At 44.4% G+C, this 18,047-nt stretch overlaps 7 protein-coding genes across 7 annotated transcripts; 3 read left to right on the forward strand and 4 right to left on the reverse strand.

Annotated features, from left to right (window-relative positions):
- Nucleotides 1-1,007: 1,007 nt before the first annotated feature.
- EYB26_007554 (uncharacterized protein) lies at nt 1,008-1,796 on the forward strand (the record flags this gene model as incomplete). The annotated part of the gene is made up of 1 exon (XM_054266820.1): nt 1,008-1,796. The coding sequence occupies one exon, from the start codon at nt 1,008-1,010 to the stop codon at nt 1,794-1,796; it is 789 nt and encodes a 262-aa protein (XP_054122795.1).
- A 426-nt stretch (nt 1,797-2,222) lies between these two features.
- Nucleotides 2,223-4,030, reverse strand: EYB26_007555 (uncharacterized protein; the record flags this gene model as incomplete). Its single annotated transcript, XM_054266821.1, has 2 exons — nt 2,223-3,857; nt 3,920-4,030. 2 exons carry the CDS (start codon nt 4,028-4,030, stop codon nt 2,223-2,225), a joined length of 1,746 nt encoding a protein of 581 aa, XP_054122796.1.
- A 1,029-nt stretch (nt 4,031-5,059) lies between these two features.
- Nucleotides 5,060-6,032, forward strand: EYB26_007556 (uncharacterized protein; the record flags this gene model as incomplete). Its single annotated transcript, XM_054266822.1, has 4 exons — nt 5,060-5,327; nt 5,386-5,505; nt 5,556-5,783; nt 5,842-6,032. The coding sequence occupies 4 exons, from the start codon at nt 5,060-5,062 to the stop codon at nt 6,030-6,032; spliced, it is 807 nt and encodes a 268-aa protein (XP_054122797.1).
- A 739-nt stretch (nt 6,033-6,771) lies between these two features.
- EYB26_007557 (uncharacterized protein) lies at nt 6,772-7,817 on the forward strand (the record flags this gene model as incomplete). The annotated part of the gene is made up of 4 exons (XM_054266823.1): nt 6,772-7,126; nt 7,191-7,301; nt 7,372-7,496; nt 7,557-7,817. 4 exons carry the CDS (start codon nt 6,772-6,774, stop codon nt 7,815-7,817), a joined length of 852 nt encoding a protein of 283 aa, XP_054122798.1.
- Nucleotides 7,818-7,901: 84 nt separating this feature from the next.
- On the reverse strand, nt 7,902-8,747 carry EYB26_007558 (uncharacterized protein; the record flags this gene model as incomplete). The annotated part of the gene is made up of 1 exon (XM_054266824.1): nt 7,902-8,747. The coding sequence occupies one exon, from the start codon at nt 8,745-8,747 to the stop codon at nt 7,902-7,904; it is 846 nt and encodes a 281-aa protein (XP_054122799.1).
- Nucleotides 8,748-10,593: 1,846 nt separating this feature from the next.
- EYB26_007559 (uncharacterized protein) lies at nt 10,594-11,010 on the reverse strand (the record flags this gene model as incomplete). Its single annotated transcript, XM_054266825.1, has 1 exon — nt 10,594-11,010. The coding sequence occupies one exon, from the start codon at nt 11,008-11,010 to the stop codon at nt 10,594-10,596; it is 417 nt and encodes a 138-aa protein (XP_054122800.1).
- A 2,281-nt stretch (nt 11,011-13,291) lies between these two features.
- On the reverse strand, nt 13,292-14,994 carry EYB26_007560 (uncharacterized protein; the record flags this gene model as incomplete). The annotated part of the gene is made up of 5 exons (XM_054266826.1): nt 13,292-14,417; nt 14,484-14,611; nt 14,684-14,700; nt 14,766-14,831; nt 14,892-14,994. The coding sequence occupies 5 exons, from the start codon at nt 14,992-14,994 to the stop codon at nt 13,292-13,294; spliced, it is 1,440 nt and encodes a 479-aa protein (XP_054122801.1).
- Nucleotides 14,995-18,047: the final 3,053 nt, after the last annotated feature.

Consider the following 18,047-nt stretch of genomic DNA (forward strand, 5'->3'; position numbering starts at 1 on the left):
GATAGTTAACTCTCACATGTCACAGCTCACCACAGTAGATATGGCACCCAGAGGATATGTAACAGCCCTAGAGGAAATATAATAGCCCTAAAGGATGTACTATAGTTCTATCTTAAATATCATTAACAGAACATTAATTGTATTCTGGGCGAGGGAGTGATTAGAAACATTCATTAGTTGATTAGGGTTAGAAAGTTAGGGTTAAGAGTGTAGCGATCGTGTTTAGAATCACAGAAGTGAATATGTGAAGCGAATATATAAACTGATAGACATATGAAACAAAAGGCCCAAACATTCCAAAGACGGACAGGCACACACACATGATGGTTAAGTCAACCAAATACTAATCAAGTGGTTTAGAAGACTCGGGCTTCTGTAACCGCGCGATACCTGTACAGAGTACAGCTTCAACACCCACTCTTGTTTCTTATTTAAATCTGTATTCGAAAGTCGCTGAACTTATCTCTCTCTTTGAAGAGCAAGCAACTTGGAAAGAAGTCAATATGATAGCCGGTCTGACCTGAGAAATGCAGTTCTCGGCCATCTCGTCACAGTCCAAACCGACACTCGAAGGTCTTCCCACGGAGCTAATCATCCTCATCCTGTTCTACATACCAGACCAAACTTCTCTCCAGTCGATCGTCTTTGCATCCCCAATATTTCATCAGGCATATCTCGCAGTGCGACAGCCAGTACTGTATCGTGTTTTGAAAACCCAGTACGAGTCGCTGCTTAATTTCTCAGAAGCAATCACTGCCGTACAGTCCGAGGGTCTCTCATTTCACAGCCACAACGAAGATGCTATTTCATTGTTAGATATATGGCGTCGCAGAAGAGAAATAGCGGAGTCTTCCCTTACTAAGTCCGACCAAACAAATGGATTAAATGGCCTCGAAGAGACCATTAAAGTGTTTAGATTCTACTAAGAGTTGAATTATTTTCTGGAAGACTATGCACAAAATTCACCTTGTCCTACCTGGATAAAGCCTCATCAATGGCAAGAGGAAATGGCGCCTATCAAATTATCTTTGAGTGAGAAAGGTCGATTCTTAAGGGCCTTATGCCGATTGCAGATCTTCGCCAACATCTTCGGGCTACCCGAAAGGGATCTTGATCTTTCGAGCAAAGATGAATACTGGAATGACTTTGCGGACATAGAAAATGAAAACAAGGCCTACTCTATGTTCTATGGCACAACCCCTCCCTGGGAATATGAGGAAATGGGTTGTGTATGGTCCTACCTCATGACCAAATATGAGCCTGTTTCTAAAGAAATTTCCAATGATTTACGCAAGCTCGTGGATGATACCGGATGCTTTCGGTTCTGGCAGATCGTTCCTGAAGATCAGTGCCCACCAATCGGTTGCCATCTGGAGATAGCCAGCCAACTCGATCTCTTCAATATCTATTTCGACAAATTAACATCAATCGAGCCAAGTTTTCTCTATCGCGTCCTTCATGCAGAACGCTTGCTGCGGCGCAATATGGTTATGGCTAATGCGAGGATTCCATCCGAATTACCCTTCATAGGAAAGGGCCTTGGTATCTCCTGGGATTACAGGTTCTCCTTTATTTATCCAGCAGACCGCCATGAGGCGCCAAATTTTCAGCAGCTGTGGTCTACGTTGCCGGCCATTGAACAGCCCAATCTTGGCTGGAAAAAGGCATGGCTACTGCCTAATATCACGGAACAAGAACGGCTGGAGGATGTGTCCTTTTATGATCGTTTAAGTGAAAAGACTGGGATTAGGGATATACTATATGGGACCTGGAGGAATGGAAAGCACCATTATTAGAGAAAGAGCTGCCAGAACAGCGCCCAACATGGCCCAGAAGCCCTATATGACCGACTGTGTATGGGTTTGACTATCAATTGTGTCTTACTGGGCCCACTTAGTACTCGACACTTGATAATAACATATGGTTGCACAACCCATTACAACTCAATAGAAAAGAGTGTCATGCTTAAGTTTTCGGTACCACATTTTCATTGTTTAAGTATGATTGACTTCCTAGGTACATTTTTAAAACCTTTCTACTACCATGCCAATTCCATACTTCCATTGACCATTCCCAAATCGTTCTCCCTAATCAAGACACCCATCAAAACATCCGAGTTTGTTGTATATCGTTCAGTAATTCGTCGATATGACTCTAATCACAAGACTGGCAAGCATTACCAACCAAACTGTAGAAGGCAAAAACATCACAAATGATAACATTTAAGCATGTGTTCCCTTCTTCTTGGCAGCTGCAGATTTTTTGGCAGCGATTTGAGCTTCGGTGTGATGAGCCTCTCTCTTGTCAACCCAAGAACCAAATTCATCTGTAGTAGAGTCCCAGGGTCCAAACTCATCCGCCGCCTGTGGCTCAGCCTCCGGCTCGGGCTCACGTTTGGCATTTCCTGCTTTCTTTCCTGCCTTCTTTCCTCCCTTCTTACCCTTCTTTCCCTTCTTGGCTGCGTTCTTGGTTTCAACCTTGGCTTCGGTCTGATCAACCTCTCTCTTGTCAACCCCATCGACTTCCTGTGACTCATCCTCAGCCTCAGCCTCACGTCTGGCATTTCCTGTTTTCTTTCCTCCCTTCTTTCCGCCCTTCTTGGCTGCGTTCTTGGCTGCAATCTGAGCTTCGGTGTGGTGAGCCTCTCTCTTGTCGATAGCATCCACTTCCTGTGATTCATCCACTTCCTGTGCCTCAGCCTCAGCCTCAGCCTCACGTCTGGCGTTTCCTGTTTTCTTTCCTCCCTTCTTTCCGCCCTTCTTGGCTGCGTTCTTGGCTGCAATCTGAGCTTCGGTGTGGTGAGCCTCTCTCTTGTCGATAGCATCCACTTCCTGTGATTCATCCACTTCCTCTGCCTCAGCCTCAGCCTCACGTCTGGCGTTTCCTGCCTTCTTTCCTGCCTTCTTTCCTCCCTTCTTACCCTTCTTTCCCTTCTTGGCTGCGTTCTTGGTTTCAACCTTGGCTTCGGTCTGATCAACCTCTCTCTTGTCAACCCCATCAACTTCCTGTGACTCATCTACCTCCTGTGGCTCAGCCTCAGGCTCAGCCTCACGTTTGGCATTCCCAGCTTTCTTTCCTCCTTTCTTTCCGCCCTTCTTAGCTGCGTTCTTGGCTGCAATCTGGGCTTCGGTGTGATGAGCCTCTCTCTTGTCAACCCAAGATCCGAACTCATCCGTGGTAGAGTCCCAAGGGCCAAACTCGTCAGCTTGCTGAGGTTCACGTTTTACATTTTCGTCGGTTTTGCCTTTTGGTACCGGAGCATTAAGGGGAGTTATTGTGCCTGCATTTCCGTTCTTGTCGCCTTTCGCAGCCGGATCAGGAAGGGTTGCTTTGCCAGTATCTCCGTTCTTCTTGCCTTTTCCTCCCTTATGATGCTTGGTTGCGGCTGTGGTTGCGTTTCCGTTGTGTTTACCTTTCGCAGCTGGATCAGGAAGCGTTGCTTTGCCGGCATCTCCGTTCTTCTTGCCTTTTGCTCCCTCATCAGGAAGGGCAACAGCGGTTGCATTTCCGTTCTTCTTGCCTTTTCCTCCCTTATGATGCTTGGTTGCGGCTGTGGTTGTGTTTCCATTGTGTTTGCCTTTTGCTCCCTGATCAGCAAGTGTTGCTTTGCCAGTGTTTCCGTCCTTGTTTCCTTTCGCTCCCTTATGATGGGTTGTATTATTCTTAGCTTTTCCCTTAGCAGCGGCCTCCTCAACAGCAGTGATGAGAGCTTCGATTGGATCAAGTTCACGTTTGTGGTTCTTCGATCCCTTCCCTGCTGCTGCTTTTTTGGCTGCAATCTGGGCCTCGGTATGGTGACGAGCTTCGACAGAGGATACAAGTTGGACCCATCTGCTGGCTAGGGTGGAAGGAGAGCCCTGCATAATCATGCATGAGAATGTTTCTTGAGACCTTATTCAGAACGGAAGTACTATCTTACCACATATTTCTTCACGAGATCGCGAGCTTCAACACCAGGTTGAAACCCTTGAACAAGTTGGCTGGAGGCCAATAGGCTCACCACAAAGGCTTGGGACGAAGCAAAGCGCATGTTGGATATGGTATGTCAAGTTGAAAATAAACAAAATAAAAACAAAAAAAAAAAGATAGTGATAAAACTGTTGAATATGTTTAAGAGAATGGAATTGATAAAAATGTACGAACTGACCAGCAGTTGAGAAAGAATAGAAAGATACAAAAGGGATGGGAGTGATGAGATGGAAAAAAAAATTTCGAATATTTCCACCTCTACCAGCTATCTTATATAGATTTTACAAGATTGAGGCAAAGGTATATTTTTAATGCTATTCTGCTAAGCTCCTATATTTCTGTCGTTATTGTTGTGGTTCCTGTCTCATAGCTTCTTCGGATATGACAGTCGAGACAAAAGCCAAGACGTATAATGCCGCGTACTAAATTGCCCTTCGTAGCAAATTCTTGGCTATAGCTTGTTTTAAATAGAGCATATACTAACCTAGTCATGAATAGCGATTACTATACCACGAGAGTAGGCCATAGTAAGGTGTGTTATAGCTAGTAGTGCGGATAATGGAGCTCTCCCGGTTTCATGTTCCTGGATGGTGCAGCACACTTCTGCTTCAAAATCTGTTACAAGTTGAGCTTATACCCACCGATCGCTCTCTACTCTACATAGTATAACTAGCAGGTTCTATATGGAAATACTATTTGATAATTATTGGAATTTATCATTTGTATCATGAAATGCTCCTGGTCACATGTTCAAGACTATATTACATAACACTTTTAGTTACCAAGTTAGCAGCTTATTAGGCTTAGCATTAGTATGGTATGAAACGCGGCTCTCAAGTCACAACAGATCTACAGATAATAAAGACCCTGGGTAATTGTGAATTTCTACAGGCTTATGAGACAATTCTCGTTACACCCTTGTCCGGTCTTAACTCCTACTGTGTCCTCGATCCAGGCTTGAATCATTCGACTTCTCCTACAATAGAATAAACCTCGCTTTTCTACAATTCAGGCTCTGTACTGCAATCATCACCTGTTCTACTCCATAACGACACAGAAACCGTCTGTAATGGCGTTCAAGTACACTTTCATGACCAGAGATCCTGGGCGATCACCTCTACACACCGCATTCAACCAAACAGAGAAGCTCGACGATTTGGAAGACTCCTATATTCCATCACCAGAAAACACACCATACACGGATTTCGATACCCGAATATTTGGCTCAACGATCAAGTCATATGGGATCTGGATAATACACTTCTCGCTGCTTTTGACATCTTTCACACTATTCATATTCAGTACATATTCAAGAAGTTCATCAACTTTGGACCATGTCCGCCAGTTCTCAGCATGGTGTGAGTGTTATATTTGAACAACGCTTTATCACTGAACGACAGGCTAACAGCTCTCTAGCACCGGCAGATGTGTCCGTCAAATACAACGATGTAAAGTACAACTTTACAAAATCCGCTCAAAGGTTTGTGGGATATGGTCCGGAAGTTGACACAGCGTGGAGGGAGATCTCTTACGATGGTACGTCTTTACGATTCCAATATGTCATGATTCAAACTAATAGTTCTTAGTCGGTGATCAATGGATCCCTAAATCTGGTTTGGCAAAACTGGGCATGCCAGAATATTCTCTAAAAGTCGATCATCCTGTGACCGGTGAGGAAGGTTACCGTGTCGGCATGGAAGTCTTTCACCAGCTACATTGTCTCAATCTGCTGAGAAAAGTCACCTACAAGGAGTACTATGAGCCGTTGGGTGGAGAGTTTGCTGCCGGTCGGGAAGCTTTACAACATCATACGAGTCAGTGCTCTTCATTTTCTGCCTCCGAAAACAACGTTATACTGATGGAACTGTTTAGATCATTGTTTGGAGGTCCTCCGAATGAATATTCAATGTACGGCTGACATTGGACTTTTCACACTATACATGGTAGAGGGGGACCCTCAAGCATGGCCGGAACTAAATTCGCGACATGTGTGCAGAGATTTTGATCAAGTTCGAGAGTGGGCACTTGAAAATTCTGTTGGAAATATGGAGGTCCTGGTTTGAATAACCAGATGTATTAAAACTCTGTTGTACTATAAGAAAGCTTTTGCCGATTAGGCATATTCCTTACGGTACTCCACGTATATTGTATTGGTTGCACAAGTAAGAATAATTGGCTTAAAAAAGCCATAGAAACCAGCGCCAAAGCTAAGCCGTTGTCAGCATCAAGCTCCGGGTCATGATTAGTACATAGTAGCCTCAAACACCAACTACTGTTTCAGTCAACCCCATAAGTTTCTTGGCGCTTACTATGTAGTGTTTCGGATCAGCCTCGGTCGTATTTAATAACGTCGTATTCTCTTCAATGTAGCTACTAGTTAAGGAGTTAATAATTCTCTAAAGGTAACAGGTTCTAACTTGGGTTCCAAATGGAAACCTGTTGATCGTGGGATGTACCTATGAATTTCACAAATGTCGCGGTACAGTATAGAGAGGTCCGACCTGGATCCACAGGGGTTCAAACATTTGCGAGTTTCATGTACGCTCTGGATTTCTTATTTCTGACTGATACTTGCTATAGTTATTATCTCTTCATTATTGTCTTGCACATTCAGTGTATATAATCTTAGTGGCACTTACTATGGACAGCCACCTGATAATACCTCCGCGTCAAATACGCTCTTAATCTGAACAAGAGCTATTGATATTTTCGACTTGATATCTTCCCATCATTTTTGCTTCAATTTCGCACGAAAACGAGTAGTATCAAAATCTTTCGCGTTCTCCGGAGGCTACCATAACAATGCCCACATCTAAACCCGAGGACGTCTCTTATCGCATTTTATTTGATCAGGAGCATGAGGAAGACGACATTGAAGGCACCGCCTCGTCAACCACAAGAGCTGGCTCAATAGAGTCCTTTGGGAAATCATTCCAGATACCACAACAGCCACACATGTCACCATACATCGAAACCAGACGATCGAGCAGAGAGAATATATTATCGTGGATTCGCTGGTCGCTTATTCTCCTCCTACAACTTCTCATCATAGTCCTTTTGGTACGCCCGGTGCCAGAAAAGGGCGACAACTGCATCCTGTCGGGCAAGGAAGGATTTGTGGAAACTGGTGATGATATCAATGGACTGTATAAAACTTGTATGCTGAGGCCTCATGAACAAAATTGTTTCATATCCTCAGCAAACTAATAAATCGTATCTAGTATCTCATACATACACATTCCTCAAACCGGAGGAAGACAAATACGTCCCAAATATGACTTCCAACGACAACCGGATGGAAGTTCGGAGAAACTGGGATCTGTTAATGCCACGTTTGTCTACGATTCATATTCATCATCGCGTATAGATTTTACTTTGCTGACAATGTATGGTTTACGATAGTGGGCAGTGGAAGTATTCTGGTTCCGGATTATAAGGAACACCCTCTGCTTGGCGATCCCATAACCGACGATCCCATCAGATCCGGACCTATCTTTGAGGCCTCCTGGACACATGCACTACATTGTGTAAGCCTATTGCATTTTACGTCTATGCAAGAAACTCATGTCTGACAATTGATTGATTAGCTATACTACGCAGTTGACAGTTATCACCAACTCGTCGTCAACGGACCAAGCGATTCGGACAACCCTTATCACGCTGCTCACTGTTTCGAGTATCTACGGAATAACATTCTTTGTAACCTCGACATGACGCTTGAGGGATCCATGTCCACCCCAAGTGACAAGGAACGAGGACAGCCTCATGTGTGCAGGAATCGTGCCGAGGCCATTGAATGGATTGAAAAGAGAAGAGCGGATGATTTACAAGATATTGTTGGTCCTTAGTTGGCTGGTCCGATGAATGGATTGTGTTTGATTTTGTAGCGTTAATTGTTGGCTTGGTCCTCTGAAAGCTTGACGCATAGACCGTCAAGCCACTGGAGTCTTGGAATACATCACTTCTGCTCTGACGGTATATTTCGTCCCTCCGTATACTGAATCTCCACCGTGCCATAAGTTGTTTTGCTGAAATACCAACACCCGGCCAGTCTTGGGCCAAACCCTAACGGCTTGGTCGGCCAGCTCCCACGACGGCATAAAACTTGTCGCGCCACCAAGTAGTTTTTCCTCATCGGCACCTTCCTTGTCCTCGGTCTTGATACCCTTACTATTAAGCTCCTTCTTTTGTCTCCTTGCAAACTCCTCGAGATCCTGTCCCTCCTCTCCCTCGCCGCTCAGGTACAGCTGGATCGTATAATATGAGATTTCACTCCCGTCTGGTGTCCGATAATTGCCGTCGCAATGAGGACGAAAGTACTCTCCTCCCACGTATTTCAAAAACCGGAGTCGTTCATTTAGCCGCGTTAAATGGAAATTGTTTCTCCTGCCTGCCAGACCCGTAACGCCAAGCTTATTCTGTAAAGTGACCATATCCCAACCCTCGAAAAAGGGCATCAGTCGCCCCAAAATTCTATCAGCCAGTTCTGTAGAATCGAGGATGATCCGACCACAGTTACGATAGTCAGTGGCCATGACTTGTTTGCCACCGCCGACATTGATCATTGCACGTTCCCATTTGCCGTCTGGAGTGGACTGCTCAGCTAAGGCGATAAGTTCTTTGCACTCGGCTGCGGTCATGAAATTGTCAATGACGGCTGCGAAACAGCTTTTGTATTCTGGAATCGCTGGAGTTGTAGCAGTAAAGTCGATGATGGTGCTTGTTACATTGTGTGGAGCTTGTGGCGGGAGGAACTCTGGACGAACATCAGCAGGCATGGCTGATGTGCTTTCTTATCTTTTCCCTTAGATTTCTCTCGTCGGAAATAGGACTTGCTTCAAGTTTTGGGTGAGAAGCTGATAGAAGAAAATAATTTGTAAATACTCTGGACTCCTGGAGGAGTCAAGATGCAAGAACGAATGTCTGCCTAAATGCTCTCCGCTCAGACGTGTAAAGTTTACTGCGAAAAACAAAGCCCGTTGACTCCGCCTCACAAGCTGTCGCGAAACGACAGACATGGCACCTAGGATGGAAGCATCCCCACGCCAATGCCACAGTTCTTGCTATTCCAGCATTATGAGGCTTATCTTGAATCCAACTTATTGAGTGGTAATGGCTGGAGAGCGAAGGAGGGCACGAGAGACGCGACAAAAAGCAAAGAAAGTGAACAAAGCAAACACGCGCCAAGCCTCGTATTTCTAGTGATTATTTCAGAACACTAAGTTAGTTATCCAATCAACGAAGGCGAATATGATGAGTCATCCGAAATAGCCTCCTACTCTGACCAATCTGCGAGCAGCGCTTCCACCTGCCTCAACTCTACTCTTTGGTGTTTCTAGTTTTCAGCATGAGTACTATGTAACTAACAGTACGTAGTAGGGAAGACAGCTGCGCAAAAGCTACTCTTAGACCCCAATTTATGATTCTGAATTCTTGCTATTCTCTTCTCCCAGCCAACCATGGATGAACATAGCCAATGTGTCAATGTGTACCTCGTTCTATTATACTACGTAGAGCATTACGAAGTGTATACTGCGAAGAGTACGTAGCTTCTCACAGTGGATCTGGAATTGCTTACTAAGCTCCAACCCCTCCAATCAGACAGCGCCCTCTAGCTGACTAATCATGAATGTCTTTTCCGAGCCAATCGGACCACAGGGATGTGCTTGAACACTTTGTGTGTGAATATATATATCTTCAACATTGGACTATATGACCCTCTCAAGCTGGAAATGGCACCACAAATCTTCGTCGCCTTCTGATGGAACCGGTTGAACGAATACCTTAGTGTCAAGTACTAGAAACAAGTAATCCATCAATTTGACGCGTGATTTGCATTAAAATCGCGTGTTGGCATCATTTCTGAAAAGCACTGCCTGAGACGCAGAATCCACAAGTTGGCGCGGTAAGCCTTCGACAGCATCGAAGATCCTTCAATTGGACAATGATAGTGGATTACGAGGAAATGATATGTCAACAGAGCATATAACAACTGAATTTGTGTTTGACAAGCTTCTCGGTAAGCTTTCTGTCCTGGAAATCGTACATCTGGAACATAGATCAGTTCCTTCAGCAATATAGTTAATTGGAACGCAGTAATATCCAGCTCTCTTTTTGAGCAATTAATGAGGTATAATAGAACGCTACGTTCACCGCATATCCATGCCTAGTGCAATTTTGCTGAGTTTCGCTGGACGAATACCCTCGAGGTTCTGGATGCAACTTGCCCTCTCGGCCATGTTGGATAAACCGACTATGCCGTAAAAAATTTGACGAAACAATGATCAGATCGAGAGTCATGAAGAATTAAATGAGGTCTATGATTTTCTCAACATGAAGTGATACAAATATGCCGCATTTCTTTGTTCTTGTCACCTATAGTCAAGGGAGTTTTCCCTCCAAGTGTTTTCTCGAACACACACTACCATGCTCCATAGCCATTAGATCGTACCAATAACTTAACAACAAGCTTCTAGAACCAATTTCTACCCACAATGTATGGAAATACCCCGTAAGGCTACAAACTGGAAGTAACCCTGAGATAGAAATTGTCTACCACTAACCCTGACTAATTACAAAAGAGTGCATCATAAATGGTGAAACATGTCGATTATCCCTCGTTCCTCATGGTTCTTCCCTATTTGAAACGACGTAACAAGTGATGGTATAGCCCGTCACATCGACGGGACCAGGGTCAGTCGGGTTGTTTAGATCAATATATGTGATGATCTCAGTGAGAACTCCAGCAAGCTCCAAATCTAGGGTGTAGATTTCACATCTGAATTGCTGAGGGAAAGCAACGAGTTGCACGGATGAACCTAAGATCCGAGTATCCGATACAAGGGGACTACCGGCGAAAAGATTTATGAACCATCTTTTGTTTGAGTCGACTGGAACCGTAGCGGGAGCGTTAGCACCGGTTCGGTCGTTGATGAGTGAGAACGTAACCTCGCCAAAGCTTTGGCGAGCCACGGAATCCCTTGGTAAAGCCACCGCCAAGGTGCCGAGGAGAGCGAGAGAGAAGATGCCGGAAAAGATCATTTTGAATATGAGAATGGTATTGAAGTTTGGTTTTTGAATACGATAATTGACCGTAGATTGGCTGCGATTGTTATGTTGTTGAGTGATGATATTTGAATGATGCTTGGGAAAATCAAGACGCTTTATACCTTTCCGCCATACGCTGTTGGAGAGGCTATAAATTCAAATTCAGGTACCTCACTCTTATTATGGGCTGAGCAAGCATGTCTCACTTGAATTATTCATCGAACACCTTGATAGCCTCCTAAGAAACTCCGTCCCATTATCCTCAGAGAACAATTCACCAGCGAGGTCTTTTCGATTGACCCGAATCGTGATAACTGCGGCCTGACTCAGTTTCAATGATAGAAACAAATATTTCTTGTACTCAGCTTGCTTGGATCAATGGGTGACGTTGTTATAATGGCATGGATTGCGAATATCTGTGTTGTAGACATATGTAGAACAGTATCCAGAATTTGTTCGTGGTAAGGTAATTAGATCAAATACGAGAATATCCTAATGTGATCAGCTCAAAGCCACGTTTGCTTCTTTTCTACCAAGGAATTCTAAGACAAACACGTCAGCCTTGAATGAGTATCTGGGAGCTAAGTTCCGGATACGTTCAAGCTTCGATGGGAAAGACGTAACTAAAACAACGTTCACTGTGAAATCTGAAGAGTTAATGCTACTCGGGCCTCTCAAACGAAGTTGAAAGGTTTCAGACGGACAGTGTTGACATTTACGTACGAGATCGGAGTTTGCTAATAAGAAAGCTCATCCATGTATGACATCTCGTTTTCGGGGGAGCAGTTACCAATCGGCGCTTATATAGGGAGAATTTGCTCGGCTATCAAATACCTGTCCCATGGTCTTGAAGAATTTCCCCCACTTTATAGTCAACGATGATAGAATGTCCCCTCATATCTAAATCAAGAATAGATAGATACCTTTCGCATTTACGGAGATTTGTGATCGCATCGTTAGACAATTAGTATGCAGCACCGCCTTCAGGGTAGAGTATGAGCCTTGTTCTTTTATGCTGTCGATTCTGTTATGTATACGTACGGAGTGATAGGATAGCGCTGCTCTCTCTACTCGGACAGTATGACGTGCGTGCGCTCAACATCTATTGAATCGAGAAGGTGTTGAGCAGCTGGGCGCATAACTGTTCTTCTTTCTTATCATAGTCCGGGTCCGGGTTCTATGCTTTCCTCGTCTACAGTAATTACTTCTGTGCAATCAGACCAGTTTATTATTGACTCTGATCTGCATGCTGTTTAGAACAATTCGATAGCACTAACGTAAACTTTGCTAAATTTAACTTACGTCAAACGACAGGTATACGTATGTACATTTTAAATAAGCGAGTGTCTGACTGAACTGCAATAAGAGAGCCCTCATTAAGTCATCCATGAGAATGACAAGTTTTCCATTTCCCAAGGCTTTGACAATACGCTTGCCTTCTCGCTGGCTACACTTCCTCCAAGATAAAATATCAAAGAACTTGCGTTATTTATCTAGTAATTTCCAACAACACCTTTCTCTTTTGAGTCAGAGAAACCAGCAGCAGCCCATTCCAGGCCGTTTTGAGATATCCAGCCCCGCATGGACTTCGATGCCTCGTCAGCACTACCGCCACCGCATGGGCCACATGTAACGAGCACTTGGATGTGAATATTCTTCTGGCTACTACACCATCCTTGAGGAGTAAGCTATCTATGTGGATGTGAGACGCAGAATTCTCTGGCTGCAGCACCTACAAGGGCAACTATTTTGAATGACACGCTCCTGAGACGCTCTTGTTGTGTGGGTGCAATCACAGCCCTGAACTAAGGTACTAGATGGAATTGATTGATTGATTGTTCATACTCACATCCAAGCCTAGTGACCAGCGACACCTTCTAATTGCGAAGCATCCATATTCCCATACAAGAATAGAATTAATGTGCCAAGACTCACAGCTTGGGGTTGGTTGGGGTGAGCCAGCGACACAGAACTCTCGACACGTGTCCCCGTCTTCAAAAAACAATAGATTACGTTAAGTTAGTCAAGCCGCCAAAATAAGCCAACGAACTCGATGCCGACCATATATGTAGAATTAGGGAGGCGAAATAATTGTAAATCTATTGTGCGTTTTCATATGTACAAGCGGCTCCATCAGCTCATTGATTAAGCCAGCAATCGTATATAACCTCGAGAAATTATCTCCCACAAGGACCATCATAAAATTCAAAAAATCGGGGAAAAAAACATTCAAACGAATGTAGAGGTAAAGAAGGAATTGATACAACTCAGATACTCAGCACACTGGTTTAGCAGCACTAGGATGATCACAGTAAACTCCGGATCCGGCCTGGACGCAAATTAGTCCAGGGGGACAGGACTGGAAAACCCACTGACCATGGTTGCAGACACCAAATCTGTTACCGGCGCAGGCATAGACTCCATCGGTAGGGCAGGGGCCACCTGGCACGGGGCAGGTGGTGCTTGGAGCAGTCGAAGTGGTAGTAGTTGTCGTGGATTCCTTCGAAGTAGTTGTCGTGGCAGGAGGAGTTGGAGTTGGAGTTGGAGTGGTTGTCGTAGTGGAAGGAGTTGGTGTTGGAGTGGTTGTCGTAGTGGAAGGAGTTGGTGTTGGAGTGGTTGTCGTAGTGGAAGGAGTTGGAGTTGGAGTGGTTGTCGTAGTGGAAGGAGTTGGAGTTGAAGTAGTTGTCGTGGTAGGAGTTGGTTTAGGCGGCAGAGAAGAGCGAACTTCAGATATGAATCCAGGATTGGGAAATCCCTGGCTGGCATCCCATATCATGACACCACCGAAGGAGGTCCAGCGAAAGTCGAATATATACTGAATGATTGCACCGATGATGCCAGCTGTCACATAACCGCTACCAGCACCGAAATTACCAAGAACGCCCAGGATGATTTTGGCATTAGGGTTCAGGGAGATGTTATCGGCCCAGGTGTTCCACGTCTCGAAGTTAAAGTTAGGCTGTTGTGGAGCACCAGGGACAAAGGCATTGACACCACAATAATTGTTATAGAACTGGACCAAGACCGCATCAAACCAAACGGCACCATCCAACATCTCGTTATTAGCGAGATCGGGGTAAGGACACTGCGGGGCAACTGTCAGAAAATACTGCCGTGATGGGTCTTCGGGAAACAGGTTGCGCATTGTGTTTGCAAAAACAACCGCGTTCTTCATAACTTGATTTTCAAAGTCAAGATCGAAACCATTGACAACAGCGTCGCCAAATGGACGATATTTATAGAAAGGACTAATGGTTCTTACAGAACCAAATAACTCCCATAGTTGAACTGCTGAATCCCTTGCAGTGCCCTCATCGGGAAAACCACCCTCTTTATAGGTGCCACCTCCAATAGATATAAGAATCGTCTTCCCAAGATTCTGACAAGCAGTGATATCTTCACTGGATATAAATATTAGATATTTCACTAATATAAGCACATTCATAGAAGTTCTCAAATTTACTTACGCAATTTGTGGGCACTTAAGCAGTCCAGTTCCAGGAATAGTGGTGCAGTTATTTCCAGCATTGGCAAAGTTGACCTCAGGAAATCCGCCTCGGCCAAAGATCTTGGTAACAAAAGAAATGATAAAAACCTGATTCTATTATTAGTATCAAAGCCAATCCTGTACTGATTCTTATTTGTCGACAGGGTAATATAGTCATACATCAACTTCGGGTGCATCTATACGCGCGACAGCATTTAGCATGAGTCTCACTGTATCAATTCTATATCAGTATGTGACTTACTCTTACAGTAGAATCCTAAACTCTTCTGACCACCCTCTTCTTCAAGCTTGCCGAAGGAGTTTTGGCCTTGAATAATCAAATGTCAGAGATGGCCCATTTCATTGCTTCATGGAGTCAAGTTATTACCCCAGTACATAAATATATTACTGTTGCTGTTCGGGTCGAAACCAGCTTGGACGCCCTTGAAAGCCGTTAAGAAAGCGCAGATATAGAGAATGGAGTTCATCATTTTTAAGGGAAATATTTCTCCTAGCTATGAGCTAGAAGTGAGTAAAAAGGAGGAATACGTAGAAAAAGTAGATCAGGACTTCTCAGGTGTAAATGAGAGACAAGTGAAGGGATTCCACAAAGTTGGACCACAAAAAGTTGGCGACACTTGACCAGCATGATTCCATCATTCCAGGGGATCATGATGGAGTTTAAGTACTGGAGGAAATTCCCTTTGGTTCGAGCTGTATACCGGAAGTGGTAGGAGATGTCGTTGCTCAGGGTTACAATACAATATCATTCACAAGACCCTCCAAACGGTATACAGAGAAAGTGAACCGTAGATAACCTCATCGGAACTGATAAATGATAAACGCTTTTTGTAGATACCCAAACAAAGACCCACCGGGTCTAGAATCAAACTAGTCCTGGGGTGACGCGGCGGGATGGTAGAAAGGAATGGTTTATCCATGGATACAACAATGTAACACTTGGAGGAACCTAAACCGAAGTTTTGAGGTTGGTGATATGTCGAATCCTAGAACAAAATAGATGATGTATGGAAAGCCACCCGCCTTAGTCGAACGCCACAAGTCACAAATATTATCCATAGAAATAGGGCTATAAATTAGGGATGACTTTGTGGGGTCACGATTTGTTTTGTTATTTGCGCAAACTGCTACCGAGGTACGGTAACCAGTTATTAGTAACTACTTAGTTAAACATCGCTCATGAATTACGTACATAAACAACGATGAGCAGTCATCGAACTCTCAAAAAAGCCTTGAACACAATAGTCTACGCTTCCATAGGTTTTCCTTCTTCGTTTTTTTTTTTTTTTTTGTAAAAAAAAAGAAAATGATTTGAGCGTGAAACTCTTGAACAGATTCAATCTCTTGACTGTCGCGTGCCAGGCCAATCACCCTGCTTTACCAGCCCCAGCCCCTGTTGATCCCACAGTGATGCCTACGGAGTACGTATGCGATGCAGTGTGCAGCTACCAAGGTACCGCGGGTACAAGAGTACTCCAGGATAAGTTAGACCGTGTTAGTGGCCTGCATAAAGCGATAGTAGCATCGGTCTCGCCTCTTGTGGCCTCCATCTAGCCCTCCATACCAGCCCTCCATACCAGCCCTCCGCTGAGCCCTACGCCGAGCCGTACGCGTAGACCAGTGCGTATACCTCCACGTTGCCCGACCGGTAAGGTACTGGTAACTGCCGCCGACGGCCCGGCGGATCACGCTCAGGTGATTTCTTACCGGTCGGTATCTCTGATTAACTGGGTGGGAGAGCCTCAGAACACATCCCCCGCAATTTGCTTGTGAAAATCTCCCAGATTACAACCCTGGCTTGCTTTATTTGGATTTTCTTAGCAACAACCACCTAAATAAATAACAAGCTCCATTCAAGTTGTAATGAATTGATTTCTCTTCTAACTTTAGTTTCTAATTCCAATATTTGGGCTTGTTCGGGGGTGTGCGATGAGCCTCGGTCTAGGGTGGGCGGGGACGAGACAAGTACGTCCTATGAACTCTGTATGAAAATTGGAGTCGAATTGAGTTTCTGTTTCGAAGTAAGTCTATGACACACGAGTTGCCCAATTTGGCGATAGTATCTATACCTGAAAGAAGTTGCACACCCCGTTGTCCCAGCTTTACATGCCCCAACCGAAGGTCAACCCCAACCCTTATCGGATTTCGTTACGTACGTTGCTATTACTACGGAGTACGCCATCAATTCATAACCACGAGGGTTATATTCGATGTCCAGACCTCGGGACCGACCGAGCGCCCTGGAGCAATGCTTCGTGGGAGTATAAAATACTATTACAGTACCCATGGGACGGAATTTCGTCCCTTGCTGTATCTAGGACCAGAGTCGGGAATGCCGCAACTTGTCACCAGCATAGCATGGAGCAAGACCGCTGTCGGTCTCTATTTTTTGTTGGGCTTCTGAGGCCGGTCGAGCGTATATAGAATCGGAATAATCTATTACTCAATCAGCCGTCGATTAAATGCAATGAGAAAAAACACTTTATCATTGAACTGGGACTGGTGCCGTAGGTCGATCGATGATTGTGATTTGGCATTCTGGGTGTCGATTGGATATTGCCAAGGCAGTCTACTCCATCTTGCTTATGCCATGATATCATTCAAGCCTGCCCAAATTGCTATGGGATAGCTTAGTGCTTTTGTTGTTGCTGTGGGGTATGCAAACCAGAGAGGGGACCGGAGAACGCCTATCCATACTATTATTGTACGGTATTAGATAACGATAGCTGTGTTTTAAGTTATGCATCAATTACTATCTATAAAGTAACATCACCGTATTGAAGACACTGGACAATATTCCTTAAGGCTAATCATTAACTACTACCAACTTCAGAAAAACGTTCACCGTGAGGACGATTTCACAAGTCACCCAGCTAGCTCCTTACTTAATATCATTTCCAGTACTTGTTCTCAATACCTGGCCAGCTTCTCCTCACAAGACGCTCGATCGCAAATACTTTTTCTTGTTCTGTTGGGAAAAATGCTTGTGCTGGACCATCGGGCAGGACGACGGGTAGCAAAATGTACTTCCACTTTGGCAGAGAAGAGTGCTCCTGTGACGCAATTCCATTATTCAACTTACCAAAGTACCTACGGACCAACCCAGCGGTACTGATATCCCGTGAGCCCTAGGGTAGGTATCTTAATAGGAGATGGCCTACTATGAAGAGCAAAGTCTGCCCATACCAAGAAAACCAGGACTGAGCTATTGGCTAATAGAAACTTACCTACAGTACTATTCATCTGAAACATCAAAAAACGTACTATGGAATCCACCGGGGTCAACCACAGTGCAGTACTGTCGTTTTGAACCGGGACGACGTGTACAGATTCTTGTTGGTTCAAAGTTTAGTGGTCACATGGCATGGGATAGCTGATGGAAAGATTTCACGCTAATACTAATCCGGCTGGTAAACAAGAGGAACGATAGGGACTGGTAATAATTGATATTGATGCACACATTCTAAAACATATCTAGCTAGGGATTTGTATCCTTTTTATATGTTAAATCTTAGCATAGAAG

This window comes from Talaromyces marneffei, chromosome 6, assembly GCF_009556855.1.
Source record: "Talaromyces marneffei chromosome 6, complete sequence".
Taxonomy (NCBI): Eukaryota; Fungi; Ascomycota; class Eurotiomycetes; order Eurotiales; family Trichocomaceae; genus Talaromyces; species Talaromyces marneffei.